Source organism: Oncorhynchus clarkii, chromosome 17, assembly GCF_045791955.1.
Source record: "Oncorhynchus clarkii lewisi isolate Uvic-CL-2024 chromosome 17, UVic_Ocla_1.0, whole genome shotgun sequence".
NCBI lineage: Eukaryota > Metazoa > Chordata > Actinopteri > Salmoniformes > Salmonidae > Oncorhynchus > Oncorhynchus clarkii.
In genome coordinates, this window is record NC_092163.1 from 74838822 (window position 1) to 74854522 (window position 15701).

At 42.5% G+C, this 15701-nt stretch overlaps 1 protein-coding gene across 1 annotated transcript in view; it reads left to right on the forward strand.

Annotated features, from left to right (window-relative positions):
* Nucleotides 1–15526, forward strand: part of LOC139371421 (protein phosphatase 1 regulatory inhibitor subunit 16B-like) — a 155856-nt gene extending 140330 nt beyond the window's left edge. Inside the window, exons 9-11 of the mRNA XM_071111821.1 lie at nucleotides 9239–9368; nucleotides 9652–9829; nucleotides 13595–15526. Of these exons, the coding sequence (XP_070967922.1) occupies nucleotides 9239–9368; nucleotides 9652–9829; nucleotides 13595–14071 (785 nt within the window). The 3' untranslated portion in view covers nucleotides 14072–15526. The remainder of the gene's footprint in view (nucleotides 1–9238; nucleotides 9369–9651; nucleotides 9830–13594) is intronic.
* Nucleotides 15527–15701: the final 175 nt, after the last annotated feature.

Consider the following 15701-nt stretch of genomic DNA (forward strand, 5'->3'; position numbering starts at 1 on the left):
CACCATGGGACCACGCAGTCACAGGTATAAACACCATGGGACCACGCAGTCACAGGTATAAACACCATGGGACCATGCAGTCACAGGTATAAACACCATGGGACCACGCAGTCACAGGTATAAACACCATGGGACCATGCAGTCACAGGTATAAACACCATGGGACCATGCAGTCGTCATACCGCTCAGGAAGGAGACGCGTTCTGTCTCCTAGAGATGAACGTACTTTGGTGCGAAAAGTGCAAATCAATCCCAGAATAACAGCAAAGGACCTTGGGAAGATGCTGGAGGAAACAGGTACAAAAGTTTCTATATTCACAGTAAAACAAGTCCTATATCGACATAACCTGAAAGGCCGCTCAGCAATGAAGAAGCCACTGCTCAAAAAACACCATAAAAAAGCCAGACTACAGTTTACAACTGCACATGGGGACAAAGGTCGTACTTTTTGGAGAAATGTCCTCTGGTCTGATGAAACAAAAATAGAACTGTTTGGCCATAATGACTGTCATGTTTGGAGGAAAAAGGGGGAGCTTGCAAGCCGAAGAACACCATCCCAACCGTGAAGCATGGGGGTGGCAGCATCATGTTGTGGGGGTGCTTTGCTGCAGGAGGGACTGGTGCACTTCACAAACTAGATGGCTTCATGAGGAAGGAAAATTATGTGGATATATTGAAGCAACATCTCAAGACATCAGTCAGGAAGTTAAAGCTTGGTCGCAAATTGGTCTTCCAAATGGACAATGACCCCAAGCATAGTTCCACAGTTGTGGCAAAATGGCTTAAGGACAACAATGGCAAGGTATTGTAGTGGCCATCACAAAGCCCTGACCTCAATTCTATAGAAAAGTTGTTGGCCGAACTGATAAAGCGTGTGTGAGCAAGGAGGCCTACGAACCTGACTCAGTTACACCAGCTCTGTCAGGAGGAATGGGCCAAAATTCACCCAACTTATTGTGGGAAGCTACCAAATACTAATTGAGTGTATGTAAACCTCTGACCCACAGGAATGTGATGAGAGAAATAATTCTCGCTACAATTATTCTGACATTATTCTGACACTTAAAATAAAGGTGTGATCCTAACTGACCTAAAACAGGGAATTTTTACTAGGATCAAATGTCAGGAATTGTGAAAAGCGGGGTTTAAATCTATTTGGCTAAGGTGTATGTAAACTTCCGACTTCAACTGTATGTAACCCTAAACCCTACCTACCTACATACATAACCCTAAACCCATTCCTACCTTCCTATATAACCCCAACCCCTTCCTACCTACATACATAAACCTACCTACCTACATAACCCTAACCCTACATACCTACATAACACTAACCCTACATACCTACATAACACTAACCCTACATACCTACATAACACTAACCCTACATACCTACATAACACTAACCCCTACCTACATAATCCTAACCCTACATACCTACATAACCCTACCTACATAACCCTAACCCTACATACCTACATAACCCTACATACCTACATAACCCTACATACCTACATAACCCTACATACCTACATAACACTAACCCCTACCTACTCATCCCTACCTACATAACCCTAACCCTACATACCTACATAACCCTAGCCCTACATACCTACATAACCATACATACCTACATAACACTAACCCCTACCTACATAACCCTACCTACATAACCCTAACCCTACATACCTACATAACACTAACCCCTACCTACATAACCCTAACCCTACATACCTACATAACCCTACCTACATAACCCTAACCCTACATACCTACATAACCCTACATACCTACATAACCCTACATACCTACATAACACTAACCCCTACCTACATAACACTAACCCCTACCTACATAACCCTACCTACATAACCCTAACCCTACATACCTACATAACCCTACCCACATAACCCTCACCCTACATACCTACATAACCCTACATACCTACATAACCCTAACCCCTACCTAGTAATCCCTACCTACATAACCCTAACCCTACATACCTACATAACCCTACCCACATAACCCTAACCCTACATACCTACATAACCCTAGCCCTACATACCTACATAACCATACATACCTACATAACACTAACCCCTACCTACATAACCCTACCTACATAACCCTAACCCTACATACCTACATAACCCTACCCACATAACCCTAACCCTACATACCTACATAACCCTACATACCTACATAACACTAACCCCTACCTACTAATCCCTACCTACATAACCCTAACCCTACATACCTACATAACCCTACCTAAATAACCCTAACCCTACATACCTACATAACCCTAGCCCTACATACCTACATAACCCTACATACCTACATAACCCTAGCCCTACATACCTACATAACCCTACATACCTACATAACCCTACATACCTACATAACACTAACCCCTACCTGCATAACCCTAACCCTACATACCTACATAACCCTAACCCTACATACCTACATAACCCTACATACCTACATAACACGAACCCCTACCTACATAACCCTACCTACATAACCCTAACCCTACCTACATAACCCTAACCCTACCTACATAACCCTAACTCTACGTAATCCTACATACATAACCCTAACCCTATCTGCCTACCTACATAACCCTAAATCTTACCTATCTACCTACATAACCCTAACCCTACATAACCCTAAATCTACCTACATAACCCTACTTACATAACCCTAACCCTAGCCCTACCTACCTACATAACCTTAAACCCTACCTACCTACATAACCCTAAACCCTACCTACCTACATAACCCTAACCCTACATAACCCTAAACCTACCTACATAACCCTACTTACATAACCCTAACCCTAGCCCTGCCTACCTAACCCTAAACCCTACCTACCTACCAAACCCTAAACCCTACCTACCTACATAACCCTGCCTACCTACATAACCCTAAACCCTACCTACCTGCCTAACTACATAGCCCTACCTACCTACATAACCCTAATCCCTACCTACCACTACTGTTCAAAAGTTTGGGGTCACTTAGAAATGAACTTGTTTTGAAAGAAAAGCAAATTTCTTGTCCATTAAAATAACATACAATTGATCGGAAATACACTGTAGACATTGTTAATGTTGTAAATGACTATTGCAGCTGGAAAATGCTGATTTTTAATGGAATATCTACATAGGTGTACAGAGGCCCATTATCAGCAACCATCACCATCACTCCTGTGTTCCAATGGAACGTTGTGTTAGCTAATCCAAGTTCATATCATTTTAAAAGGCTAATTGATCATTAGAAAAACATTTTGCAATTATGTTAGCACAGCTGAAAAATGTTGGTCTGATTAAAGAAGCAATAAAACTGGCCTTCTTTAGACTAGTTGAGTATCTGGAGCATCAGCATTTGTGGGTTCGATTACAGGCTCAAAATGGCCACAAACAAAGAACTTTCTTCTGAAACTCGTCAGTCTATTATTGTTCTGAGAAATTAAGGCTATTCCGTGTGAGAAATTGCCAAGAAACTGAAGATCTGGTACAGCGCTGTGTACTACTCCCTTCACAGAACAGCGCAAACTGTCTCTAACCAGAATAGAAAGATGAGTGGGAGGCCCTTGTGCACAACTGAACAGGAGGACAAGTACATTAGAGTGTCTAGTTTGAGAAACAGACACCTCACAAGTCCTCAACTGGCAGCTTCATTAAATAGTACCAGCAAACCACCAGTCTCAACAGTGAAGAGGCGACTCCGGTATGCTGGAGCCGCCTCTCTGGTCCAACGGCGATTGGACCAAAGGACAGATTTCCACTGGTCTAATGTCCATTGCTCGTGTTTCTTAGCCCAAGCAAGTCTCTTCTTCTTATTGGTGTCCTTTAGTAGTGGTTTGTTTGCAGCAATTCGACCATGAAGGCCTGATTCACGCAGTCTCCTCTGATCAGTTGATGTTGAGATGTGTCTGTTACTTGAACTCTGTGAAGCATTTATTTGGGCTGCAATCTGAGGTGCAGGTAACTCTAATGAACTCCTCTGTAGCAGAGGTAACTCTGGGTCTTCCTTTCCTGTGGCGGTCCTCCTGAGAGCTAGTTTCATCATTGTGCTTGATGGTTTTTGCGATTGCACTTGAAGAAACTTTCAAAGTTCTTGAATGTTCTGCATTGACTGACCTTCATGTCTTAAAGTAATGATGGACTGTCGTTTCTCTTTGCTTATTTGACCTGTTCTTGAAGTAATACGGGCTCTTTTACCAAACAGGGCTATCTTCTGTATACCCCCCTACCTTGTCACAACACAACTGATTTGCTCAAACGCATTAAGGAAAGAAATTCCACAAATGAACTTTCAACACCGCACACCTGTTAATTGAAATGCATTCCAGGTGACTTCCTCATGAAGCTAGTTGAGAGAATGCCAAGAGTGTGCAAAGCTGTCATCAAGGCAAAGGGTGGCTACTTTGAATAATCTGTTTAACACTGTTTTGGTTACGACATGATTCCATTTATGTTATTTTATAGTTTTGATGTCTTTACTATTATTCTACAATGTAGAAAAAATATTAAAAAATAAAGAAAAACCCTTGAATGAGTAGGTGTTCAAACTTTTGACTGGTACTGTATAGTGAGCAATATGTTTGGAACACCAAATCGCAGTATCGAATTGCAATACATATAGAATCGCCACCTAGTGATAATATTGTATCGTGAGTTCCCTGGCAATACCCAACCCTACTATACTGTATACATGATTGTTGTACTAGGGTCTAAAACGCCATTAAACCAACCTATAGTGTTGTGGAAACTGAGGATTTATCCAGAAGCATCTCAGATAATTCTCCCCTCACACTTTCTGTGTTGATGCCGGATGGAGTTCAAGGAACCTATAGATGTCCCCCGAAACCCAACTCTTTTGAAACAGGCAGAACTTTCTCAATTTATCGAAGATCAAATTCTCCCAATAGTTTTGTACTCTGGGATACATTAAAAGCCTTTCATAGGGGTCAAATAATGTCGTATACCAAATGTTTTAAAAATAAATACACAAAATCCTATTACTCCTACAGGAACACCACAAATCTGTCTCTAAAGAAACACCCTGCTCATTGGAGAATAAAAAACGGTGCCTTTTCTACCCCAATTCATAATATCTTTGCCTAGTTGGAAGAATATCCTTGTCAGTTTTGTAAGTACTTAGGGTATTATATTTCATTGTCTTGGCCTGGCAGATAAAAGCTGAGGAGATTTCGAGAACCATCAACACTATCGAAACTCAAAATGGTCAAGTGTCTCAACCCTGAATAGATTCATGAGTCATTTAAACAATACTATTCAAGGTTATACAGTTCTGATGGAACGGAACTAGCGATGAAAGGCAATTTCCTCTCTACAACCCGGCAAATCCCCGGGAGACGGAGTTCTAGAAGGAGTTGAAGGATTAGCATATTCCTCTCTCTCTATGGATATTCTGAATTTATCTGCTGAGAAGCAGAGTCTTCCACGGCTATTATGACAGTTATTCATAAGAAAAATAAAGATCCTCTACGATGCTCTTCTTACAGGCAAATCTCTCTCCGCCATGCTGACTATAAATCCATTTCTAGGGAGATGGCTTAATAGATTAGGACTATTTGCCAAACCTGATCAACACCGATCAAACAGGCTTTACACAGAAAATATCCTCCACCAACAATTTGCACAAGCTATTCAATGTAATTCACATGGCCAGTGTGATGGGTGATCCTAGTACTGCAGTGTCTCTAGACAAAAAGACTTTGATAGCTGGAGTGGCCATACCTATTCAAGATCATTGCTAAGTTTCACTTGCCCTTCGTTTGTCAACTGGGTTAAGACTTTATACCAAGCCAAGATCGCCACTAATGGCATGATGTCATGCACATTCCCACTTGTTAGAGGTAGTAGACAGGGCTGTTCACTTTCCCCGCTACTTTATGTGTCAGATAACCCCTGGTGGAGGCCGTAAGAACGGATCCTGGCATTAAGGGCTTTCAGGTGGGCAGATAACACACAAGATCTCATTGTTCACATTGACATTATGTTGTTTCTCTCTGACCCGACTAGATCCCTCTCAGAACTCCAGACACTATTGGGTACATAGAGCTCTAGTTAAATAAAGGTTAAAAAATATATATAAATATGGTCACCACAGGGGTTTAAATGTCTAGGAATCACAGTTGATAATGACTAAAGAAATGTGTTCAAGCTGTCTTGGTTCAGAAGGTGGTGGATGACTTGAATAGATGGGTAGATCTGCCTCTTACAGTATTTGTGAGAATCAGCTGCATTAAGATGATTCACTGTATTACGTCCTACCTAACATGACGTACCTATTTCAATCTTTACCCATAATCCCTTCATGTCCCTGAACAAGACCATTTCAATGGCACTGTAAAACTCCAAGGGACAAATTAATATTATCGTCTAGGAGGTCTCCGGCTGCCAAATTTCAAGATGTATTACTGGGCAGCACAAATGAGATTTATTTCATCCTTATTTGAAGCTGAACCAGCCTCCTCTTGGACTCAGATGGAAATAATGAAGAGGTTGGGAGTAATATTATCTACAAGTGGAACCACGAGACTATATCAACAAGAACAAGCAATCCCTGTACCATCAATTTAGTAAGATCTTAGCATGAAATTCGTAAGTTATTTTGTCTGAAAGGAGACTTGTCACCTGAAACACCCCTGTGGCAAAACAGTCTCCTGCCAATGATCTTGGATAACAACATTTTTCAACATTGGCATGAGAAGAGAAGGATGCATTTAGTATATTGTTATATAGGTGGAATCGTTGTGTAATTTGAGCAACTGAAAGCGAAATACCAGTTATCCAATATGCATTTATTTTGTTATTTGCAGTTAAGAAACTTTCTCAGAAGCACTCTTGGAGATAATTTTACCAAATCGATTTAGTATTGAACAACTACAGTGCCTTGCAAAAGTATTCATCCCCCTTGGCGTACCTTGACAGCAAAGTCAAGGTATTGGAGTGGCCATCACAAAGCCCTGACCTCAATTCTATAGAACATTTGTGGGCAGAACTGAAAAAGTGAGTGCGAGCAAGGAGGCCTACAAACCTGACTCAGTTACACCAGCTCTGTCAGGAGGAATGGGCCAAAATTCACCCAACTTATTGTGGGAAGCTTGTGGAAGGCTACCCGAAACATTTGACCCAAGTTAAACAATTTAAAGGCAGTGCTACCAAATACTAATTGAGTGTATGTAAACTTATGGCACACTGCGAATGTGATGAAAGAAATAAAAGCTGAAATAAATAATTCTCTCTACTATTATTCTGACATTTCACATTCTTAAAATAAAGTGGTGATCCTAACTGACCTAAAACAGAGAATTTTACTAGGATTAAATGTCTGGAATTGTGACAAACTGAGTTTAAATGTAGTTGGCTAAGGTGTATGTAAACTTCCAACGTCAACTGTATCTACTGTAGGTCAAGAGAGAGATGGGAAGCTGATCTAACTATATTACAAATGATGAAGAGGCTATGGTCGAACCTATGCCATGATAGCGTATCAGCAACCATCGACTCCAGATACAGACATTACAACTTTGTCCACCAACTCTATCTAACACCTCAAAGGTTACATAGATATCACCCTGAAATAGCAGACATGGGTTTTAGACGTGGAACAACACTTTTTTGCATTCTACTTAACAGTGTACTAAATGACAGGCCTTCTGGCATGAAGTTTGTGATTCCCTGGGCTTTATTATAGAGGTCCCTTTCCCCCTGAAATATGCCTTCTGGCATGAAGTTTGTGATTCCCTGGGCTTTATTATAGAGGTCCCTTTCCCCCTGAAATATGCCTTCTGGCATGAAGTTTGTGATTCCCTGGGCTTTATTATAGAGGTCCCTTTCCCCCTGAAATATGCCTTCTGGCATGAAGTTTGTGATTCCCTGGGCTTTATTATAGAGGTCCCTTTCCCCCTGAAATATGCCTTCTGGCATGAAGTTTGTGATTCCCTGGCCTTTATTATAGAGGTCCCTTTCCCCCTGAAATATGCCTTCTGGCATGAAGTTTGTGATTCCCCGGGCTTTATTATAGAGGTCCCTTTCCCCCTGGAATATGCCTTCTGGCATGAAGTTTGTGATTCAATGGGCTTTATTATAGAGGTCCCTTTCCCCCTGAAATATGCCTTCTGGGTAACTTCACAAATGTGAATTTGAGGAATCATTTCAATATCACATTACTTATTACAGATATTGCCATTGCCACTGCAAGAAAACGTTTTGCATAGACATTGAAATCAGATTCCCCTCTCTCAACTACAAGACGGCTCTCTGAAATGAGTGAGTGTATACTTATGGAAAAGATGACCTACGCTTTAAAAAATAAATTCAACCATTTTGTAAAAAATTTGGCAACCCTTCCTGTACGACATGGAGAAACACATCCATTGGGATTGGTGGATGTGGGCTTGTAGATCGATGGAAATAGATGTAGATATTTTCTCTCTAATGTTCTGTATTTTTTGTGTGTTTTTGTATTGGTTTTGTGTTGCTTTGTATTGTTTTTGTGTTTGTTGTTTTTGTGTTTGTTGTTTTTGTGTTGTTGTGTATTGGTTTTGTATTGTATTGGTTTGGTGTTGTTGTGTATTGGTTTTGTATTGTATTGGTGGTGTTTTGTGTTGTTTTTGTGTTGTTGTGTATTGGTTTTGTATTGTGATGGTTTGGTGTTGTTGTGTATTGGTTTTGTATTGTATTGGTGGTGTTTTGTGTTGTTTTTGTGTTGTTGTGTATTGGTTTTGTATTGTATTGTTTTTGTGTTTTGTATTGGTTTCTTTTTTTCTTGTTTTTCTAAGGGGTTTAGTTGCCTTTTGTTCTGCTATATATTTTGCTTAATTGTTCTGTTTTTTTGTTTTAAAAAACAAAACAAAACATAAACCCCTACCAGGCCACAGAGCAGTGGTTGATGGGAAGATGTGTTTTGGTCTCTGTGTTCCCTGTGTGACCTCTGACCTTTAGACCTGTGCGAGGACGAGGAGTTCCGAGCCATCCTCTGTGTGTGTGTGTGTGTGTGTTTTCCTTGTGTAACCTCTAACCTCTGATCTTTAGACCTGTGTGAGGACGAGAAGTTCCGAGCCATCCTCTGTGTGTGTGTGTTTTCCTTGTGTAACCTCTAACCTCTGATCTTTAGACCTGTGTGAGGACGAGAAGTTCCGAGCCATCCTCTGTGTGTGTGTGTTTTCCTTGTGTAACCTCTAACCTCTGACCTTTAGACCTGTGTGAGGACGAGGAGTTCCGAGCCATCCTTCTAGACCTGAAACACAAACACGACATCATCATGAAGTCTCAGCTTAAACACAAGACCTCCCTGTGCAGGAGGACATCCAGCGCAGGCAGCCGTGGGTATGTACTGACCTCTACTGGACAGAGAGGAAACTGCATGCAGACTATTACATTTTCTCCACTATCTGCTACTACAGTAGTGTTGTTCAATGTGGTCATGGAGAGGGGCACGGGATGCTTTTGTTACAGCCCAATACTAACACATGATTCAACTAATAGCTGAGTTTTCTTATAAATCAGGTGTTAGTACTGGTATAGAAGTCAAATAAACCTCCAGGACTGTGATAAATAAACCCTGATTTACAGGAACACTGAACCCCTCACCTCCCTGCGTGTGTTTTAGGAAAGTGGTGCGGAGGGCAAGCCTGTCTGACAGACACAACCTTCGTGTGAAGGAATACGAGACTGAGGCCATCGTGTGGAGAGGAGGGAGGGAAGGAGGGAGGGAAGGAGGGAGGGAGGAGCAGGAGAAGGAGACGGACCAGGAGAACAGCCATCCCATCAATACAACTGGTACTACGGTTAGTATGGATGAACGTTTCTCCTATCTCACATGTGTGTGAAAACCCCATGTAGCCTGTTACTTTATGAACGTCTGTGTAGAGAGTAATACCCACTATAACAGTTCAACACTAAAAGGTCTACTCCAACAGTAAGCCCCATGTTAAAAAGGACATTACAAAGGCTCTCAAAGAAAAATAAAGTGGCCCATGTATCACTACATTAACTTGTGTATTACCCCCAATACATAAGACTCCCTAAACAGCTAACCAAATGGCTACGTGGACTATTTGCACTGACCACTAACCACCCCCATTTTTACACTGCTGCTACTCTGTTTATTATCTATGCATAGTAACTTTACCTCTACCTACGTGTACATATTACCTCAATTACCTCGACTAACCAGTGTCTGTGCTCCTGCTGTCCATGAAGCTCTACACATTCCCCTTATGTAAACTAGTCCGGTACAAAAAGTAATACACTATGTACTGTATAGAAAAAGTAATACACTATGTACTGTATAGAAAAAGTAATACACTATGTACTGTATACAAAAGGTGATACACTATGTACTGTATAGAAAAAGTAATACACTGTGTACTGTATACAAAAAGTAATACACTATGTACTGTATACAAAAAGTAATACACTATGTACTGTATACAAAAAGTAATACACTATGTACTGTATACAAAAAGTAATACACTATGTACTGTATACAAAAAGTAATACACTATGTACTGTATACAAAAAGTAATACACTATGTACTGTATACAAAATTGGATTTGGCTACTTCAGCCACACACGTTGCTGACAGGTGTATACAATCGAGCACAAGAGCCATGCAATCTCCATAGACAAACATTGACAGTGGAATGTCCTTACTGAAGACCTCAGTAACTTTCAACGTGGCACCGTCATAGGATGCCACCTTTCTAACAAGTCAGTTTGTCAAATTTCTGCCCTGCTAGAGCTGCCCCGGTCAAGTGTTGTTATTGTGACGTGGAAACATCTAGAACCAACAACGGCTCAGCTCAAAAGTGGTAGGCCACACAAGCTCACAGAACGGGACTGCCGAGTGCTGAAGTGAGTAAAAATCGTCTGTCCTCGGTTGCAACACTCACTACCGAGTTCCAAACTGCCTCTGGAAGCTACGTCAGCACAAGAGCTGTTCAACAGGAGCTTCATGAAATGGGTTTCCATGGCCGAGCAGCCGCACACAAGCCTAAGATCACCATGCCCAATGCCAAGCGTCGGCTGGACTGGTGGAAAGCTTTCCGCCAGTGGAAACTCGTTCTCTAGAGTTATGAATCACGCTTCACCATCTGGAAGTCCGACGAACGAATCTGGGTTTGGCAGATGCCAGGAAAACGCTACCTGACTCAATGCATAGTGTCAACTGTAAACTTTGGTGGAGGAGGAATAATGGTCTGGAACTCTTTTTCATGGTTCAGGTCCCTTAGTTCCAGTGAAGGGAAATCTTAATGCTACAGCACACAATGACATTCTAGACAATTCTGTGCCAACTTTGTGGCAACAGTTTAGGGAAGGCCCTTTCCTGTTTCAGCATGACAATGCCTGGGTGCACAAAGCGAGGTCCATACAGAAAGGGTTTGTTGAGATTGGTGTGGAAGAACTTGACTGGTCTGCACAGAGCCCTGACCTCAACCCCTTTGAACCCCTCTGGGATGAATTGGGACGCCGACTGCGAGCCAGGCCTAATCACCCAACATCAGGGCCCGACCTCACTAATGCTCTTGTGGCTGAATGGAAGCAAGTCCCTACAGCAATGTTCCAACATCTAGTAGAAAGCCTTCCCAGAAGAATGGAGGCTGTTATAGCAGCAATGGTCCAACATCTAGTGGAAAGCCTTCCTAGAAGAGTGGAGGCTGTTATAGCAGCAAAGGGGGCACCAACTCCATATTAATGCCCATGATTTTGGAATGAGATGTTCGATGAGCAGGTGTCCACATACTTTTGCTCATCTGGTGTATGTGTCACATACACTGACCCTTATGAACCAACAAGGAGAACATTAGGAACATGGGGATCGATTCACTCATTCGGGAACGAGCACTAGTGATAAATGAAATATAACTAACTGTGTACAATAATCATGTAAACATGGAGATTGAAATGATAGAGTTGTGTAATAACATGATGTGCAAAACTCAGGGACCTTGGACATTTAAGGGGACAGGTAATATGGAGTATAGGACGGACAGCTATGTAATGTGGAAGGGAGGGGTCAGAGTTCGTAAAACTGTCATTCCTGTTCAGTTTTTTTCATGAACGTGTATGTTTGATATGTCTGGCCTATGTCATATCTCTCCCCATATAGCACTGCATTTTCTTCTACGTGAAGCAATTATCTGTGAAAATCGTACAATAAAGAAATATCTAATGGGATTAACCAAAGGAACCGCCAGCCTCTAGTCTAGTTAGTCAACTTGTCTTCTGTTTAGTTTGTGAAGGAAATCATAGTAAAGTTCTGTAATAGTCACCGTGGTAACAGCAGTTAGTCACCGTGGTAACAGCAGTTAGTCACCGTGGTAACAGCAGTTAGTCACCGTGGTAACAGCAGTTAGTCACCGTGGTAACAGCAGTTAGTCACCGTGGAAAACAGCAGTTAGTCACCGTGGTAACAGCAGTTAGTCACCGTGGTAACAGCAGTTAGTCACCGTGGATAACAGCAGTTAGTCAACTTGTCTTCTGTTTAGTTTGTGAAGGAAATCATAGTAAAGGTCTGTAATAGTCACCGTGGTAACAGCAGTTAGTCACCGTGGTAACAGCAGTTAGTCACCGTGGTAACAGCAGTTAGTCACCGTGGTAACAGCAGTTAGTCACCGTGGTAACAGCAGTTAGTCACCGTGGTAACAGCGGTTAGTCACCGTGGTAACAGCAGTTAGTCACCGTGGATAACAGCAGTTAGTCACCGTGGTAACAGCAGTTAGTCACCGTGGATAACAGCAGTTAGTCACCGTGGTAACAGCAGTTAGTCACCGTGGTAACAGCAGTTAGTCACCGTGGTAACAGCAGTTAGTCACCGTGGATAACAGCAGTTAGTCACCGTGGTAACAGCAGTTAGTCATCGTGGTAACAGCGGTTAGTCACCGTGGTAACAGCAGTTAGTCACCGTGGTAACAGCAGTTAGTCACCGTGGTAACAGCAGTTAGTCACCGTGGTAACAGCAGTTAGTCACCGTGGTAACAGCAGTTAGTCACCGTGGATAACAGCAGTTAGTAACAGTAATCTGAATGTCCTCTGTCTCCCAGTTAGTAACCGTTAGTAACAGTAATCTGAATGTCCTCTGTCTCCCAGTTAGTCATCATTAGTAACAGTAATCTGAATGTCCTCTGTCTCCCAGTTAGTAACCGTTAATAACAGTAATCTGAATGTCCTCTGTCTCCCAGTTAGTAACCGTTAGTAACAGTAATCTGAATGTCCTCTGTCTCCCAGTTAGTAACCGTTAGTAACAGTAATCTGAATGTCCTCTGTCTCCCAGTTAGTAACCATTAGTAACAGTAATCTGAATGTCCTCTGTCTCCCAGTTAGTAACCGTTAGTAACAGTAATCTGAATGTCCTCTGTCTCCCAGTTAGTAACCGTTAGTAACAGTAATCTGAATGTCCTCTGTCTCCCAGTTAGTAACCGTTAGTAACAGTAATCTGAATGTCCTCTGTCTCCCAGTTAGTAACCGTTAGTAACAGTAATCTGAATGTCCTCTGTCTCCCAGTTAGTAACCGTTAGTAACAGTAATCTGAATGTCCTCTGTCTCCCAGGTGAAGCCAGTAGTGGAGAGACCCAAACTACAGAAGACCTTGAAAGATGTTCCTAGCGGCATCATCAAACAAAATGGCATCGTCTCCACGACGACGTCCTCGCCCACTCCCAGTCAGCTGCCGCCAACCAATGACGAGCCTCCATCCCCTGACACGAAGAGCGCGTCAGCCGATCAGCTCCCAGAGGACTCCTCCTCCTCCTTGCCCAGAGAGCGCTCTCAGACCCTGTCGGAACTGAAAAAGCAGAGGTCGGCCGCCAAGCTCCTCAATCACCCGCTCCTCAACGGTCACCTAGGAAACGGCTCCACAGAATCCACCGAACCCCAGAGCCCTGTGGACTCCCGTATGCCCCTCGTCTCGTCCAATGGCAGTACAGTATACTACACCCCGGCAAGCGGTGACCCGCCCATTCTCAGACTCAAACAGCCATTAGATGACGAGGAACCAAAGGAGGGCAGCTGCTGCTGTGTCTCCTAGGGAGGAGGTGGAGGCCACCCCATGACACCGATCTAAGGTCAGGCTTACTGTGTTTTCCTCCAATGGATTAAGGTTAGGGTTCGGGGAGGGAAAGCTGATCTTAGATCTGTGCCTAAGGGAAACTTCTTCCCGGATAGAGCGTGTCAGAGCAGGATGGTCTTGTGACTGTGGAGCAGGAAGCAGGAAGAGATTGCACAGAGGGAGACCAACAGGTAGAGCAAAGGTCCTCAAAGGTCCTAGATGACAATGGGAGTGGAGCTGGTCCAGCCAGGTGATTGGTCCCTGTCCCTCCCCACTGTTTAACACTCCAGGCCAGTATGGAGCATACCCTTACTCTGGAAAATGACCGTCCTGATAGGACGTGAGGAATCCAGCCCAGATGAATTGGGGAGGAGCCACTGTGATAGCTTGTGGTTGATGCAGAGGGCCAGGAGGTGGAACAAGATGGCCCCTAGCCCCTACGAGAAGGCAGGTCTTGTGCCCTATAAAGGAATAGATGGCCAGCCAGTGTGCAATCCCATGTTAACCATATCTGGTGTCTTACAACTTTTGACTGAATTACTGTTTTCAAACCACATTCCTCCTTGTATCCACTGTCTCTGAAAGTGTATGGGGGGGGGGGGGGACATTGCAAAGATCCACTCCACCATGTCAGAATACACTCTCAGTATTATTACTGCAGCTGTGTTGGTCCACTGAGAGGCAAGAGGGAAAGGGTCGTCTTTCCTAAGAAGTATTCTCGTTTAAATGCTGACTATTTTAGCAAAGGGAAGGAATGTTTAATAGAGTAACAGAACAGTATTACTTCAACGGTCTACCATCTATCTGTTCCTGTGAAGGATGACAGGATGACTGCACTAAAGACGTTTAAAACAATGCCACGTTGAACTCCTGTCTTCTCTTGCTGACCGTCCGTATCCTAACTGACAGGGATCAAGGTGGTAGAAAGGGGGTTTCATATCTGTCTTATTTGTTGGTCATTTAAGAAAAAAAAATATTATTTGAAAATGTGTACAGTTTGTTGCTGTTTATTTATGAAGATTAATGTTATGTATAATATCTATGGTTATACAGTGTATGAATTATTTTGGTCTATCTATGGAGAGGGAATGCATTAGAATGAGCTGGTACATTTACAGTATGTCTTGCTCCCCTGTGATCCCAGATCTGCTTGTACTGTCTTGTCACTGTCATGGAGTTGGCACAAACAGATCTGGGATCAGGCTAGAAGCACTGCACCTTTTTAGAATGGAAATGTCCCTGTGGAGTTAACAAGGTTATGGTCCAGTGTTCTGTAGCTTGTGTTTAGCCAGGCACTGTGTCGGTTTATCCTCAACCATACCAGGCTAGCTTGTTTAAGGGTGGCACCAACATACTATTGGAATATAAGCATTTCACTACACTCGCAATAACATCTGCTAATCATGTATATGTGACCAATAAAATTTGATTTGATATCTTGTTTGTATTTGACATGGTCAGTACAACACACACAGTAGATACGGTGTTGTCTAGGGAGTGTGAGGAGTGTGTACAGTGTGTTTAAATCACCATTGTATTGTCACAGACACTGTAGTTTTCTCTAACACAAGTGTTCATTAATATGAAATAAAATGCTGTAATGTATTAA